General features: G+C 42.5%; 1 protein-coding gene across 5 annotated transcripts in view; it reads left to right on the top strand.

The window, feature by feature from the left end:
• The window catches only part of EML1 (EMAP like 1), a 136283-nt gene that overhangs the window by 77839 nt on the left and 41662 nt on the right, over positions 1 to 16782 (top strand). For all 5 annotated transcript variants that reach the window (XM_081019895.1, XM_081019897.1, XM_081019896.1 and 2 more), the window contains exons 2-3: positions 10716 to 10898; positions 12399 to 12531. In XM_081019895.1, the coding sequence (XP_080876021.1) occupies positions 10716 to 10898; positions 12399 to 12531 (316 nt within the window). The remainder of the gene's footprint in view (positions 1 to 10715; positions 10899 to 12398; positions 12532 to 16782) is intronic.

The raw sequence follows: 16782 nt of genomic DNA, 5'->3' as shown, positions 1-16782 counted from the left end.
AAGCCGTATTTTTCAATACAGTACTACTTTTTGGTTCCTCAGATTCATTCTGATTGTGCAGATAAAATATATCGGATAGAATTTCTGCTCTCCCACCTTAAACTAGTAAATCTTGCGTTGTAAATAGACCATCCCTGTTCTTTTGAGAGAGGCACAGGAATGCTGCTGCACATGTATATCTGCTTGCCTGCCTTCGCCTGAGAATGCAACAGGTCCTCTGTGTGTCACTTTTACTTTATAGTACCAGAGCTGTGCAGGTGCTTTGCTGATTTTATAGTGACAGAGTGTAGCACTGAAAGTCAAGAATGCTGACCAGAATTTCCACTGGTCATCAGTAATATGCTGTTCAGCCCACTGTAGAAGGAACAGCTGCTTGGGTCTCCTTCAGTAAGAGGGCCATCTCTTCTCTTGGTTGTGAGTCGAGGCCCCGTCCCCCACTTTATGATGAAATAAGACACATGGACACAAGTATTTTAGGTTAATGGGCTAAAAAAGGCCACAACTTTATTGGCTACAGAATTTGAGTGGTATTGGCTTAGGCATTGGATCTGAACCGACTATACTTGACTCCTGCCCACTCTGCAGGAAGTCACACAAGGGTTAACAACCTATAGGGGGAGCTTGTTGATGCAAATTGCCCTAGCCACCACCTGGGCTTCAGACAGGAACCACGACCACCAGATTCCTGTAACGGAATACCCTTCAAGGGGAGGAGTAGGTGATGGCCACAACCTCTCCTCCAACACACAACACATTTTCCAATGCCTAACTGCCAAACCTTACAAAGTTGTGACGATTTGCTACGAGGTAGGCGAAAAACCAAGTGGCTGGTGCCAATCTGCCAAGTGGAAGAACTTTCTACCAGGCCCCTTCAACATGCGACCAACCGAGGTCCATAGCAAAGTCAGGTGTTGAATGCACGAGAATAGAGGGAGGGAGATCTGTGTGTGCAGGAAACAAACAGGCTGAGCCACAGTGCCGCGCTCGCTTAAGAGCGGCAAACCATGCCCCCCCCCCCCAGCCAGCCATGTAGGCTGGCTGTGGGCATGATGCAGGCCAGGGACTCTCAGTGATGCAGGGGGCTTGTGTGCCAGCCATGCCCCCCTGCGAAGCGCGGGAAGCAAGACTCGCTCACAACCCCTCCCCTTGGGGAAGAGGAGAGACTTTGTCGTTTCAACCTGTGCACAGTGGCATGGCTGTGGCAATGAGTGGCAAGTTGCTGGGTAATTTTTTTGAAGTATCAACATTTTGTATCTTGAGGAACTCTCTTCCTCTCTGTACGAGGCAAGAAGATCCAAGATTCGGCATTCATTAAGGGATCATCCGCACTTCCGCTTGCCCTGATGCTTCTGTCCAGGAAAACCTGCTGTTTACCGCTGAATCAGAGCAAAAGTCATTTTGGTTGGTGTTTACTCTGATTTACAGTGGTACCTCAGGTTACAAACACCTTGGGTTACAATCACTTCAAGTTACAGACTCCGCTAACCCGGAAGTAGTACCACGGGCTAAGAACTTTACCTCAGGATGAGAACAGAAATCGTGCGCCGGCAGCAGCGGGAGGCCCCATTTGCTAAAGTGGTACCTCAGGTTAAGAACGGTCTTAGGTTAAGAACGGATCTCCGGAACAAATTAAGTTCGTAACCAGTACAGTGGTACCTCGTGTTATGGACAGGATCCGTTCCATAGGCCCGTCCGTAACGTGAAATGCCCGCAACTCGAAGCATTGTGTCTGCGCAGGTGTGTGACCCGATTTGGCACTTCTGCACATGCGCGATTTAGTGCTTCTGCGCATACGCGAGTGGCGAAACGCGGAAGTAACCCTTTCCGGTACTTCCGGGTTACAGCGGGATGTAACGCAAAAAGACGCAACATCAAGCAGATGGAGCACGAGTTATGACTTCAGTTCTAAAGAGCAGGTTTTCTGGGGGAAAGCAGTGGGACAAGTTTAAGTGTGGATGAGTCCCTAGTTACCTCAGTGTTTTCTTCTGATGGCTATATTGAAATAGCAGTGTTAACCGTGCTTCCAGATGGGAACTTAATTTGCAAACAGGCCGTTGAGATACTGCAACAGAATCAGCAAGGCTTTTTTCCCCTTTTACTTATCGGAGTTTTCTTGCAAAAGGTCAACTGAAGTTAAATGAAATGGGGAATAATGGGCAGGCATTTTGATGCCAACAACATTGTATGAACACTGTGAAAAACTAGCGTGAGGAGCACTGATCCCACAGTAAACACCCATCTGGAAGCACTCTTGTGTGTTGGCATGCATAAACAATGCAGAGCTGTACATGGGAAAGAGGAAAACTGGAGAGAGAAGTGAAGATAAGTTGGTTGTTGCTGTAGTCAAGCCGTGAAAATGAAGAACGTGAGCACAGAGGAGCATTACACCATTTTTTTGTAATGACCTATATTTAGTTACTTATTAAAACATTTATGTGCTAGATTTTCTGCCCTTCACCTGGAGTCAATCCATGTATTCTTTACATAGCAAATGGTAAAGAAATATGTTCTTAACCAGAGGAGATGAATACAATCACTGACCAGCAATGCCACATGCAACAAACTCAGAAGTTACCAGAGTCAAATGTATAACTGCAGTACATGTGACAGTGGAACATTGATTAAATACTAAAGAGGGTCCAGGAAACCCAAGTTTTCCAAACGCTCCAAAATAAATGCAACTCTGGAAAACGGATACGGTAGCAAGCAACGGTAGCAAGTACTTGAAGGCTTTTTTTTCTGGAATGACTCTTGTCAGGACTAGGCTGGAGATACTTGAATCTAGACCTGGAGCCTGTGGAGAAGCTGGAAGCAGCAGAAAACTGGAAACATCTGGAGTCTGAAGGTCAGCTAGCATTCCTCTGATGAACAAGTAAGGGCAGAAATCCACACTCCTAATATAGGAGATCTTCTCAATCCAGAGCTCTTGGTCTGCTTGCCAGGCACAGGGGCTGATGTTGCACATTTTCTGTAGACTCTTTCTGTACTGGAAGAGATCTCAGGTTTGAGTGCACAGCCTCACTTAATTAGAACAGCCTCTAACCAAGAGGTATCTTGTTTAAGCTCCATAGTCCTTGACAGTCCACAATGAATGGCTGAACACATCGTTTATTTGATAAGGCAAAACCCTCATATGAAGATGCCCCATATGGAAGCAAGAAGTGTGGCCTGGGAACATGCCAGGTATATGCAGAATGGGGTCATGAAAGACAAGACCTGACTCTTGTTTCAAAATAGAAACCACGCAGAGGCAGAGGCACATTTAAACTATTGGAAAAGTTTTGGTCACTTCCGGTACCAGACCGGTGGGAGACATTCTGATATCACACCAGGCAAATACATTGGTAAAATTTTGCATTTTTCTGTTGACATTCCTATCCCTTTTCCAAAACATGAATGTTATATAGCCTAAGGGTTGTATTCAGCATAGCACTAAGAAGATGGTACTGTCAGCGCAAGCATTTCTGCTTGACCCAACAGAACAATCGTCCCTCTTCTGCCCCTGCCCGCTGTTTTGGGGGTTCTCCCTATCCTCCAGAGGAGATTTGGGGAGAAGGGGAAGTCCCCTTGTGCTACTGGGAGTTGTCGTGATGGCTTCTCCTAGCATAACAGTTTAACTGAATGTAGCCCTAACAGCTTTTTCTTTAAAGTAACCATCAATCATCGACTATCAGGTTCCACATAGGCAAGTGTGTGTGTGTTTTAAAAAGTCAGTTTGTCTTGTGAAAGATTAGATATTTAGATCATTTTGGACTTTGGCTTGGAGACATTTCCTAAAGCTAGTATAACTTAAAATTATTATATACTGCATAGTATATATTCAGTTAACTGCCAGTGTTGCTGAATTATTTAGCGCAGTGGGGATCCAGAAGCTTCTCTCGGCATATAAAGTGGAGTGGAAGACGTGTCTTTATTGTTGGCTGCCAAAAAAACTTGTAATTCAACTTTTTCAGCAAATGTTGGTTTTGATATGGGAGGGGAGGTCTACCGCCCAAGCTGACCAAACACAAGAAATGTCTATTATCGTTGCCTGCTAGATTGTTGTCAGGCATTGCCAGGTTTCTTTTGTTTTTATATGGAAAGATTTCCTTAGTAGGAATCACAAACAGCATATTCTCTCTAAATGTTTACATTTTAAGGCCAAACTAGAGGCAATGCTAAATGCATCACTTGAATTTGCATATTTGGTTGTTTGCGAATGTTTTTTTTTTTACAGTTAGTAGCAGTTACAGGATATGGGATCATAGTGAAAATATTGACCTCTTTCTCCCCCATTGAAGTCTGAGGAATTCTTCAGTGTTGTGGTGGAAGAGGACAGGGATAACCAACCCAACCCTGTACACCACAACCCTGATAAAAACCATGTCCTCCCAAGGCTGCTATTAAGTATGAAAAACAAAAGCAAAAAAAAAGATGGAACTTCCAAGTGATGCATTTAGCATTTTGTCTGGTTTGGTCTTAAGAACAGAATTCCACACACACGATTAAACCAAAGTAAAGTACTTTAATAGACTTGTTGCTTATATGGGGTGGCGGGTGTGTGTGTGCTAAAAGCAGGTGCTTAACTCTTCTCTTGAAACTCATAGAAAGATGCTTAAGTCTGGCTATATCACATGTGATAATATTGCTGCATGGCGCCCTAATCTCCAAGCTGTACAAGATTCCAGGCACTTACCCAGACTTACCCAGGCCCCGAGTTTCCTTTTGGAAATGAGGCACAGCGGAGACCGTGGTATCCTTAATATACATGGTTTATTTACACATATATGCAATATATATATTTACAGAGAGAGAGAGAGAGAGACTCTGATAATATGTTGCCCTGAGCAAGGACAAAATCTGGCCCTCCTTTCTTATTTTCAAGCTCTCCTCCTCCTTCTTGCCTTCTATTTTGGACTCCATGGGTTTGTCCCCCTGTGCAGGGAAACCGCCTGCATTGCCCTAATTCTGGCATTGGCTGCAGCCTTGGATTCAATCAGAAATCAAACAGAAATTAGACTCTCTGGCTTTCCAGCTTGCTGCTTTTTGCATCCAGCTTCTTACTCCCTTAACTCCCAGCTCTTCGTTTGTCTTCTAACTAACTCTGCATTGAAGGAGCCCCAAACATTTGTAATCTCTCACAGAGCCCCCTTTCCTTAATGGCCCATCAGGTAGGTGATCGTCTGAACACACGAAGGTAGCCTGGCTTAAATAGCCTTTAACACGTACTGGAACCAGAGATTTAGAGGGATCTGGCACCCTCAAACTCTTGACAACATTTTGTGTATTTATATACATGTGTGAGTGTATTTTCACTTGTGAATATATTTTGTATAGTTAACTAAAACCCTTATACAGAAAACCCCAATATTTGATGACATACAAATAATTAAATGTTGGGGAGTGGAGGAAACAAGCCCCCCACAGCTAGTGAAATTCATTCATGTCTGTTAAATACTGCAGAAGAAATGTATGTAATGAAGGAATGATACTACTACTCTAACTCATTCCTACATATTGATTACATTGCATTTAGAGTTCACTGTAGGTTTTTAAGAACAAACATGCTTTTGAGTGCTGTAGGCTAATATCATGCATCAACATGTGTGGGAATTTAATACTTAAGCTATCCTTCCCTAAGAAAACTAGTAGGAAAAAGATAAGCATTTTAGTTATGAATAAAGCAACATTCAGAATTCTAAATTAAACCATTGGATCTTCACTAGGAAATCATACTTTTGGCTGCTATTCAAGGGACTCTTTAAATAGTAATTGTACTTCATTATGCCGGTAACACATTTGTTACTTTTTAATTAAGTATGCCATGCTTCTGCCCTCTTCCCTTTTAAATAGTTTACATAAAAATCATACAAGCTCCACAGTTCACCCTCTCTATAGATTTAAATTTAATAGGGTTTTGTAGTTCTATTTTGATGTAGTCGGTATTTCTTAAGAGTGTGGCATGGGATACTCTCAGGAAAGGTATAAACTACCTTGCATGTCTTATTGGGAGTAGGCCTTTCAAGAGCCAGGGCTTAAGGTTCCCCAAAATGCAAGTTGTGCCACATTGGGGTTACTGAGATGGAGGAGTAGGTGACAAATTATGCAGCACCAGGATGTGTAGAAGCTTCTTGGGGGGGGGGGAGAGAATTAGCATAGGAGTTTTAGATGCTGCATTCAGTTTCTAAGTTGAGAGTTGGGGCATCTGATTTTGAAATGTTTGGGAAACAGTGGGCCAGGTGATATATCTTAAGTTTGATGTTGGCTTATGCACAAAGGTGTGTGCATGTGTATCTATTGCTTTGCTTTTCGGAGGAATAAACAGCAGTGTCTATTCAGAACAACATTTTTGCAAGCGGAAGTAACTAAAATCGTAACTAAAATCGTGTGTGTGTGTGTGTGTGTGTGTGTGTGTTTGTACTCCTAACTTCTCTGTAGTCCTCCGAACACTGAAATACTTTCCTAAACAATGGGATTCTTTAGCTCCCAAGGTGGCTTACAGCATTAAATGTGTATCTCAATATGACAAAAACCAAGACCAGCAATTAAAAATAATACATTAAGCCTGCATTTCAATGAGGTCTTTTAACAAACAATTTAAAAGCTAAAAAAATTCCTTCCTGTAGCACCTTAAAGACCAACTAAGTTAGTTCTTGGTATAAGCTTTCGTGTGCATGCACACTTCTTCAGATTCTTCAGATTTAAAAGCTGTTAAAGGTTTGGTGGGATAAAAAGACATTTGCTGCCCATCTAAAACCATCAAAGACAGTGTTAGTTGATCTTTCCTTGGGAGAAACCTCTCTAGCTTTGGGTGCTGCCATAAAAAAACCCCTCATATGTCTCGTGACAATGCCTAGTGGGTCTGTCTTGGCAGCAGAACACACAGCAGGGTTTCTGCTGATTTCCACAACTGTTGGGCTGGTTCATATAAGAGGAGGTGGTCCTTCAAGTACCCAGGTCCTAAGCCATTTAAGGTTTCATAGTGCCTTGAAAAGGCCTGGACCTAAACATGAAGCCAGTGCAGATGGAAGAGGGTGGATGTAATGTAGTCTGAATAGTGAGGGTCCAAAGGTATTATTCCCTTTTAAAGGCCTTCTTAATGTGTACATGAGTAACACTTGCCAAATGGCAGCAGTGTGAACTTTGGGTGAAACTAAGCATTATGAGATACATAGGACTACAGCTGAAAATGTCAGCCCTAAATGTAAACTCCCTTCTCTCTAGTATCGGGATAGTAACACTGGATTTCCCTTCCCCCGTGAGTAGAAGTCACTGATGTGAAATGGGCGGTTAAAACATATCTGCCTGCTAACTGATTCCAGAAAGCTGCAGCTTCAACACTAAAGACCCAGATGAGTGCATTTCATGAGCACTTAAAAACAGGGGCTGCAGACAATATTAGGGGAGACCTCCCCTGCAGAAAAACACCAGGCACCCTTGTTTAGAGAACCATTTTGTCCACACAGTCCATTGTGCCTACTTTCAGTGATAACTGTTGGCTTCAGATACCACAGTGAGTCGTGGTAGCTATTGCCTTCCAGACGTTGGTAGACTCCAACTCTCATCAATGCCAAATGTTCCATAACCCTTGAGTTGTAGGATGATGCTGAGTTTCCTACAAAAAGAAGCCCAAGTTCCCACAGATGCCATAGTTCAGTCTCCTCTCTCTACCTGTTCTTGAGCCTGTGTAGCCATGAGACCCCTGTTTGAAATGAGGCATCTTGGAATACTGTAAATATTCCACAGGTTTAGCTACTGCGGATATTAGTTTCCCGATGGCTGCTCAAAAGGTTTTCTCGCTCTTGTGTTCTTAAAATTTATCTGCCTGCTCAAATAGCAGTGGAAGATATTTCTTCTAAACTACCTTTCTTGGAAAGCCTTGATTTTATCTCCATTATATATAAGCTGGGCCTGCTTGTTGAGAGCGCAGCCTTTGTTAGTTATCACATTTCTGATACATCTTCATGCCCTGCTCAGTTCAGCGACAAGATGGCTTAAAATTGGAAGGTACTGTGGGGATGGATTAATCACCCTGTATTGTCCTGGAGAGAGTCATGCGGAATCTTTCCAGTGAGATCATGGATTAATTAGCAGGGAAAGAAAAGGAGCAGCGTGATGAGCATTCCCATTTATACAGAACACTCTTTTGGGAACATATGGTCCTCAGCGATGAGCTAAATGTTAAGAGCGTGTGCTTTATGTCTGTGAAACAAAAGCCAGGAAATACTATTTTTTGAAAAATTTGTCTAGGCAGTATTTAAATTGAAAAACTTTTTTTTTTTTAAATGAAGACATTCTACAGCTATTGACATCTTATATGGTGTACCCAGAGATAACTGGCACACCTCTCTAGTGGATTTTTAAATAAACATGTGTCATTCTCAAACGTTATTTGAAGAATATTTCTTGCTATATTATTTATTGTTTACTAACTTGTGAATTGCCTACCACATAGATCTCCCAAGGCAATTTACAGACATATATCATATGACTCTTATCGTTCAGGCTTCAGTCCTAGACATACGTGCCATTGAACACAGTTGGAATTCATTCCAAGGAAATAAGTTGAATTCCTCCCAACTTTGCTTGGAAATTGTTTTCTGGGGCTCTTAAAAGCTTTCCTCCAAAGGAGAGGTTAACTCTAAGACCCATTAATCCCCCCCCCCTCATTTTGGATTATGATCAGAGGTTGCTTCCCTACCCATCTGCCCTATCTGATCCCCAAAACAACCCTCCTCTTTTCCTGGAGTGGTGTGTGCAAAAAGTGGGCTTGGTGGCTCATTGGAGACATAGTTCCCTCAAAGGTCTCTGCAGAATAATAAATAAATAAATAAAACCCTGCCCATCTGGCTGGGTTTCCCCTGCAACTCTGGACAGCTTCCAACCAAATATTAAAAACACAATACAGCATTAAACATTCAAAAAAATCTGCCTTCAGATGTCTTTTAAAAGTAAGATAGTTGTTTATTTCCTTGACATCTGATTGGAGGGCGTTCCACGGGGCAGGTGCCACTACCGAGAAAGCCCTCTGCATGGTTCCCTGTAACTTCCCTTCTCGCAGTGAGGGAACTGCCAGAAGACCCTCGGCGCTGGACCTCAGTGTCTGGGCTGAACGATGGGGGTGTGGACGCTCCCAAAGTACAGTTCTTCGGGGGAGGATTCCTAATGCATGCAAATCTAGGAGGAACGATGCACAAAGGTGAAACTTATGAAGATAAGTACAAGAACAGAAGGGAGGAGAAGGGATAACATTAAAATGTATTGGACAGGACTCAGACATAACCTGTATTGCTGTCTCATTGTTTTCAGTAGCTGCTGTCTGGCTTCAGTTCTTATAATAAATTTATTTCTCATTGTAGACCTGCATTTGCGCTGTGCCGCCCTTAAAAAAGTTATATGTCTGCTGAGCCACCACCACAGCTTAACTGCACGCTGGCACAACTTCTGTTCTGGGAATGAAAAATGTTGGATGTATGTGAGCTTCACGCCCACCCAAATATTTAGTATAAAGGGTTGACCTAGCACAAAGTACCGTCCGCCTCCCTTGTTGTCTTTTACCCCAGCCATTTTTGCAGAGGGTGTTGGTATCAAGGAATTAGGGAAGGGGGCTAAATTGACAATACTGATGTATTTCATTTCGAAGTAAATTTTGAATCCAACCCATGCTTGTGTCTGTATTTTTGCTGTGGACAAGGAGAAGGCTGTGAAAGATGCATTAGGAAGAGTCAAGTGCAGAGGGCTAGAATCTCTGGCCGCATAGCTGTTGCACATGAGCAAGGACCACTGTTGATGGAATTGCTGAAGTGGGGGGACGGGACCAAATTCCGGTCAAACTCATTGACTGGAACTATGTAAAGTCATATTGAATTTAGAAGGATGCTTGCTAAGTTGAGCTTGTTTTATGATGTTTTACATCCAGTCTGCGATGGGGTTGTCTGTCCAGTATGCTAATTCTTGTTACTTCCAGCTGAGTTAAAGTACAAGCATATTAGAGCAGTGTAGGCCTTATGTCTCTTCAAGGCATGCTTCATGTCTGTGGAATCTTATATGAATGCCAAAGTGCCTGTTAAATCTTAATTTTGGGATTAATACCTCATACAGCTATATTGCAAAATGATCTGCTGCTGAGCCCCATGGCGGTTTCTAAATGCAATTAGCTTTGGCTGAGGAATTTTCTTTTGCTTCACATTTCAATCATTGGGGCCTATTTTAGTATCAAAGGACTAACTGGTGGTCAGTAAGGTTGCTCCATAATCTTACTATAACTGTTCCTATATAAAAATAGCCATGTTTTAATGTTTTGTTTGCATTTGTATTGGGCTCTTGAACATGTACTGTGTTGACTTTTGATCAAGGTGAAAAATACCTTGCTGTAAAGTCTTTCATTTCATTTTGTCATTTCACTTCATGCCGTAGATTTCCTGCTTTTACACCTTAAAAGAAAGAAGTGATGCTGGATTGACTTCTTTGTTACAATCTAGTTCTCCTTTGAAAATAAAAGTTCTGCATAGCAAAGTACGATACAATGAACAAAACTCTGAAGGTTGATTTTGTAGGTTTTTAAGATCTAAAATTTAGCTTGGCTTCTAACAACTTTCTGCAATTGAATCTTAACATTGATAATAGTGGGAAAATAGTTTGTATGGTTAGTAAAAGTTCTCAGGTGACGATGTTTCCTTATACCTCATGACAAATTTCCAAAATAAAACCCCATCTTTCTAAAATACTCTTTTTAGATGACAGTGCCTCTGCCGCTAGCAGCATGGAGGTGACAGACCGCATTGCTTCGCTGGAGCAACGTGTTCAGATGCAGGAAGATGACATCCAGCTGCTCAAGTCTGCTCTGGCAGATGTTGTTAGGCGCTTGAACATTACTGAGGAGCAACAGGCCATGCAGAACAAGAAAGGACCTACCAAAGGTATCGATTTCAAACATTCCCTCTCAAATTCACTCCTTAGACCTGAGCAAATGTTGCAATAATTTTGATATTTTTCGGACCAGTCAAGTATATTGAATCCTTGGAATTATCTGACAGAAGTTTGTGGTCTCAACTTCTTTTCATGGTATACAGTTGATCAAACTTGCAGTTTGATTTTGAAGTGTTTAGTCTATCTGAAGCATGCTCTGGCTAGGAAAGTGTTCCTTTTCCCAAGGTACCCGATAGTGTCCTGCATAGTATATGAAGAAAGCTTGTTCAGCATTCCATATATGGAAAGACCTATGTATTTGTGGCTGCAACACTCTTGAAGGTTGACCACATCATTTTTCTTCTTTTCTGATGTCTCAGAAGGTGAGGCATGAAATACTGATAATCTAGTATATATCCTGGTACATGCTTTGAAAAATGAATCATTTTTTGGATGAATCAGATCTATGAATGACAGTTCATTTAACATTTTATTAGGTAAACTCTTTTCATTATTACTTTCTGAGGGACATCTTTGGGAGAAGAAACAACTAAGGAGTAAACCTTACACAAATCTTGTACACCTCCTTCTGGCAACTTTTGCCGCTAAGCAGATGTATTGCTCTGCTTTCCTTTGGACCACATCAGCGAGGCTGAAAGGGGTGTCTTGTTGTCTCCATACATACTGCCCAGGCTAGTGCCCCAGAGATTTTCAGTAGGAAAAGTTGGGCAGTTGCTTGATAAATGAGCTGATCTCATTGATGAGGCTGGGACTGAAGGGGGCATGGCTGCTGCGTCCTTCTCATGCCATCCTGTCAGCCCTGAACCACTTTATGAAGCTGGGATGATCCAAGGACCGCATTGACAAGCCGGGCTTCACCCTGCTAGGGCAGACAGATGGCACAGTACAGCCCCACTTGGTTCCAATCAGGGTGGTGCTCTGGCAGCAGTGAGGGTTGGGCTGGTGTGGCGAGCTTTGTCACCCTCTGCTCCCCACCTGCCCTGGCGCACATGTGCACCTGCCTGCCCCGGAATCTGGCAAACCATGCTATGCCGCCATCTAGAGCTGAGGTCTCCTGTGCAGTCCCCAGTGAAGACCCACTCCACTTCCTGTTTTCTGTGCACAGAGCGTGTAGGATTGCAGTTTAAAGTTTAGGAAGCAATTTCTAAGGCTGCTGACTTGCACCCTGATTGTAGACTGAAATAATCCTTATTTCTCATAATGTGGGGGAAGTGTCATAGCCCAATGGTAAATGTTCTGCTTTGCATGCATAAGATCCAAGGTTCAGTCAACAGGTAGGGCTGGGAGAAACTTCTTGGCTGAAACCCTTGAGAGCTGCTGTCAGTCTCTGTAGACAGTACTGGGCTCGATAAACCAGTGGTCTGACTCAGTGTGAGCAGCTTCAGCTATGAAGACACACAGAAACATTTGCAAACCCTTTATTTTTTTCATCAGACAGACTGTATACTTGTAATCCTCTATTTGATCATCTCTTTTTCTTTTTTTAACAGCAAGACCCCTTGTACAAACACTGCCTTTAAAGACTACTGTTAATAATGGAACTGTTCTACCAAAGAAACCCAGTGGCTCTCTACCTTCTCCATCAGGAACCAGAAAAGAAATTGTGTCACCAGCAGCAAAAAGGTATTCGGTATCTATCTATCTGGTGTATATATATTACTGCCTGCCTGCCTTCAGCATCTAAAACTGCTCCTCTGAGTATTTTTTGCTCTCTGGGTGAAACTTTCGAGATAAATTTCTAGATAATTAAGCCAAATTACAATTGGAAACCTTGTAGAAATATCTTCAACTTTATTCATGCTAGATTAATTAATCAGGATTAATGTTGTTGCAAGAATTCTAAAGGAGTGCATAATTAGGCTGTTATTTTCTTTCCTCTGTAATTTGAGGTTAAGAGCAGGAAATGTCTGCTTAGGGATTTTGTAATCTATTCTGAAAATGAGTGCCTTTGTTTCTTTACCGAACCAACAAGAGTAGCAAATACGCTTGATAGGTAGCTCCTCCAGTAGTTTTCTTTCTATTGCCAAATTGTATAAAATTACGGTTCCTGTTCTTCCATTACTTTCATTTTCTGAAGTTTGCTTACTTTCATCCATGACAGGCAGTCAGCGAAATCCCTCGAAAGCATAGTGAGATCAAAATCCCAACCCTTTCTTCCCACTGTTCACATGTGTAAGGGTACTTTTTAAAGATGCTTTTACAATTTCCAGTCATATCTTCTAAAAGCACTTATGCTAAATTGCCACGTTGCTTGACTAGCCTCTGCCCAATATTTTAATCTGGAAATATATATATATATATATATATATATATATATATATTTAAATAACGAATGATTTCTTTGAGTGGCAAGTGAGTGTAATGTTCTTTGGTTCTTGTGCCAAGCCACTTGGCAATGTGGTCGTGTTTTGAGCAGGGCTTCTTTTGGGATGACAGTAAGATATTCATAGATGAAGGATTCTCTGTGGTGGGGGGAGAGTTTAGGGTCTGTACAGCACAGAGATGGTATACTGACCAGAAAGTGAGCCTGCAGCGTGCTGTAACAATTGCCCTGGTGTAAAACGGGTGTGTGTGATTCCCCACAGGATTCAAGTTTCTTGCCAGCACAAAGGAACATGCATATGCATGTTGGTGCTTCCTTCTCTAATATGGCAGGAAATGGGAGGCAGATTCACGAGGCATGTTGTGTCTGTAAAAGCAGAAGAAGTGTTAACACACTGGACCCTCCCATCCAGTCTAACTTACCATGGGCAACGAAGTCAGATCGAGAACTCATCAGCGTAGTCATCGTGCACCTGCCATACTATGATAGAGCATGTTGCAAAGTCCACGTGAGCATTGATACTCCACAAATGATGAAATAATTTTGGTAACTAATGCAGGCGCAGGCAATGCTTATACTTTCAAATCCACCTGAATCCATTAGGAGTGAGTCTCTCTGTAACCTTGTCATCATCACTTGTCTGGTACATATTTTTTTCCTGAGGCTCAGAACACTTTGTCAAAGAGGCAGATATACGTGTATGCTAAGAACTTTTGTTCACAGTAGGCTGTAAAATGGTGCCTTCTCATCAGCCCCAGCCAGGAAGGACAGCACCAGTTAAGAAAGGTTGGTTTAGAGCAGGGGTCAGCAAACTTTTTCAGCAGGGGGCCAGTCCACTGTCCCTCAGACCTTGTGGGGGGCCGGACTATATTTTTTTGGGGGGAATGAATGAATTCCTATGCCCCACAAATAACCCAGAGATGCATTTTAAATAAAAGGGCACATTCTACTCATGTAAAAACACGCTGATTCCTGGACCGTCCGCGGGCTGGATTTAGAAAGCAATTGGGCTGGATCCTGCCCCCGGGCCTTAGTTTGCCTACCCATGGTTTAGAGGAATGATAGTAGAATATACAAAGACAGATGCAGCAAAACATGCATTTCAGAAAACAACAACCTATTTTTAACTTCAGTTTTATGTATGAAGTTGTGTGTTAGCCAATACACTATTCATAATATTTTGTGTGTGCACAGTGGGATAGGAAATAGCTTCAAATGGTAATAGTAAAACAGAATTATTGACACTAACCTGGACAAATTCCTATAAATATCTAAATCCATAAATAGCCTTTTTATATCTTAAAAACAAAGATTGGAAGGAAGAGTATGTTCACCTTGCTCTAGTCTAACCCTCTGAGCAACAGCAAATGTCGTTTCCCCCTAAAACCTCTTTAAGAGTCAGGGAAGCTTCAAAGACTGCAGATTCAGCCATGGGGTGCAGAGCCAAAGCTAACAGCAACTCCCTGCAGCTTGTACAGATGGTGAAATAAACAAATGCATCCACTTTGCACATTTATAGGGCACACCAAGGGTAAATGCTCTGTGCCTGTTAATTTGTAATATATTACATGGTCCTCCAGAATTAAGACAGCCAAACTCCTTGTGCAAAGTCCTCCACAGTTGAAGCTTTGCTATAGATTGTAACATTGAGAATACTTCCATGTTTTCAATCTTGTCTATCACAAGATTCGGAGATGAGCTCAGTGGTAGAGTACCTTGCTTTAAATACAAAAGGTTCCAGGTTCACTTTTTCCCTGGGAAATATTTCTGGCTAAGGTGATGTTCACACAGCAGTTTAAAGCGTATTTGTGCATATGTGCTTTTTTTTTTTTTTTGCATTGGCCACACAATGTTGTCCTCATCCTGCTCTTCTCTCTCTCCCCCCCCCCCAATTTAATGTGGTAAAGGGGGGGGGAGTACATCATAAACTTGCATGCTACTCAATCGAAGCACATTGTGTGGCATGCTTTTTTTTTTTCCCCCATATGTGGTGACATTTTGCTGAGTGCCATCTGTCACCGCACCCCCTCCTTCTGCTGGCAAGGTGCTCCTTGGTTGGCTAGTGTTGGCCCTGGCACACACTACTTATGCTTTTAAATCAGCTGTTTTGTACAAGTCTGGCACATATGTGTGTGTGTGTGTGTGTGTAAAATATATATATATATATATATATAAAACTTGTATTAAAAACAGCATATGTACACAGGTCCGTGTGCTTGCCTACAATGGACCTCAGGTTTCTGGAATTCAGGGAGGGCAGAAGAGCAATACACTGGTACCTCTGGTTGCGAACGGGATCCGTTCCGGAGCCCTGTTCACAACATGAGCAGAACGCAACCCCCGTCTGCGCGTGCATGGGCCACGATTTATCGCTTCTGCACATGCACGTGACGTCATTTTGCACATCTGCGCATGCGCGAGCGGCGAAACCTGGAAGTAACCCTTCCAGTACTTCCAGGTCACCGCGGGACGCAACCTGAAAAGATTTAACCTGAAACAAATGTAACAAGGTATGACTGTAATTGAGAAGCAAGGACAACAGCACACAGTGCAAATGTATCCCATCAAGCGCAGCTTACCTGTGTGGATGGGAAACATTAAGGCAGAGTTCAACTGAAAGCACTTGTGTGGTCAGGCACGCACAAAAGAGCACACAGAAAAATCAGATATGTTCAACCCAAATGTGCGCTAACAGTCTGGGAGTGTTAATGTTCCAAAACCCTGGAGTGTGGCTGATAGTACTTGTGTATACTGCTGCTGATATAGTAGTAAATAATAGTGAGGTAAACGGATCAATGGTCTGACTGAGTACAAGGCCGCTTCTTATCACAGCTGATATCATATACTGTGTTTTCACTTCTGAATAATTTATCTGAATAGAGGAATGGGGAGTTGAGAAGTGCCCCATGGGTAATAATGAAACTTCCTGTCGTTCTTAAATCGTTGGCTCTAGGCAAGTGTTAATAACCTCGGCTTGAATCGGTGCGGTGCTTTCATTTAGTCACCTTATGCAGCGCAAAGGTAACTTGGCTAGAAAACATCATTAAATCATCAGGGGGTGGGGGGAACCCTACAATATTTGGCATGCTCATGCATTCTATGTGCACGACAGTTTTTAAGTATTGAGTTCTTATTCAAAGCTATCCTTAAAGGTTATAAATGTTTGCAATCACAACCGTGCTTAATTACTCTGGGAGCAAGTATGTAATGAGACAATGCTAAGCCTGTTTCCTTCTCTCTCTTTTGTGTGCTGTTTGCAGGAAATGTTTATTCTGTGCTCTTAAGCACTTGGGCGTCCCTTCCCTTGTTCCATAGTCTATTGCAGGGATAGCCAACATGGTGCTTCCCGGACAGCCTTGGACTACAACTCCCACCTTCCCCAGCCAACATGGCCAGTATTCAGGGTTGATGGAAATTGTAGCCAACGACAGCTGGAGGTCACTTGGCTGACCCACCTGTGGTCTATAACGGGAAATGAAATGATGCTAAACTGCAGAGTTAATTGCAAAGAGATTACATCTGCGGGCACGTTGGAAATCTGAAAAACAGCT

Source organism: Podarcis pityusensis (assembly GCF_964106645.2).
Source record: "Podarcis pityusensis genome assembly, chromosome: 1".
Taxonomy (NCBI): domain Eukaryota; kingdom Metazoa; phylum Chordata; class Lepidosauria; order Squamata; family Lacertidae; genus Podarcis; species Podarcis pityusensis.
The sequence above is the reverse complement of the archived record's forward strand: the minus strand, read 5'-3'. Positions and strand labels throughout refer to the sequence as shown.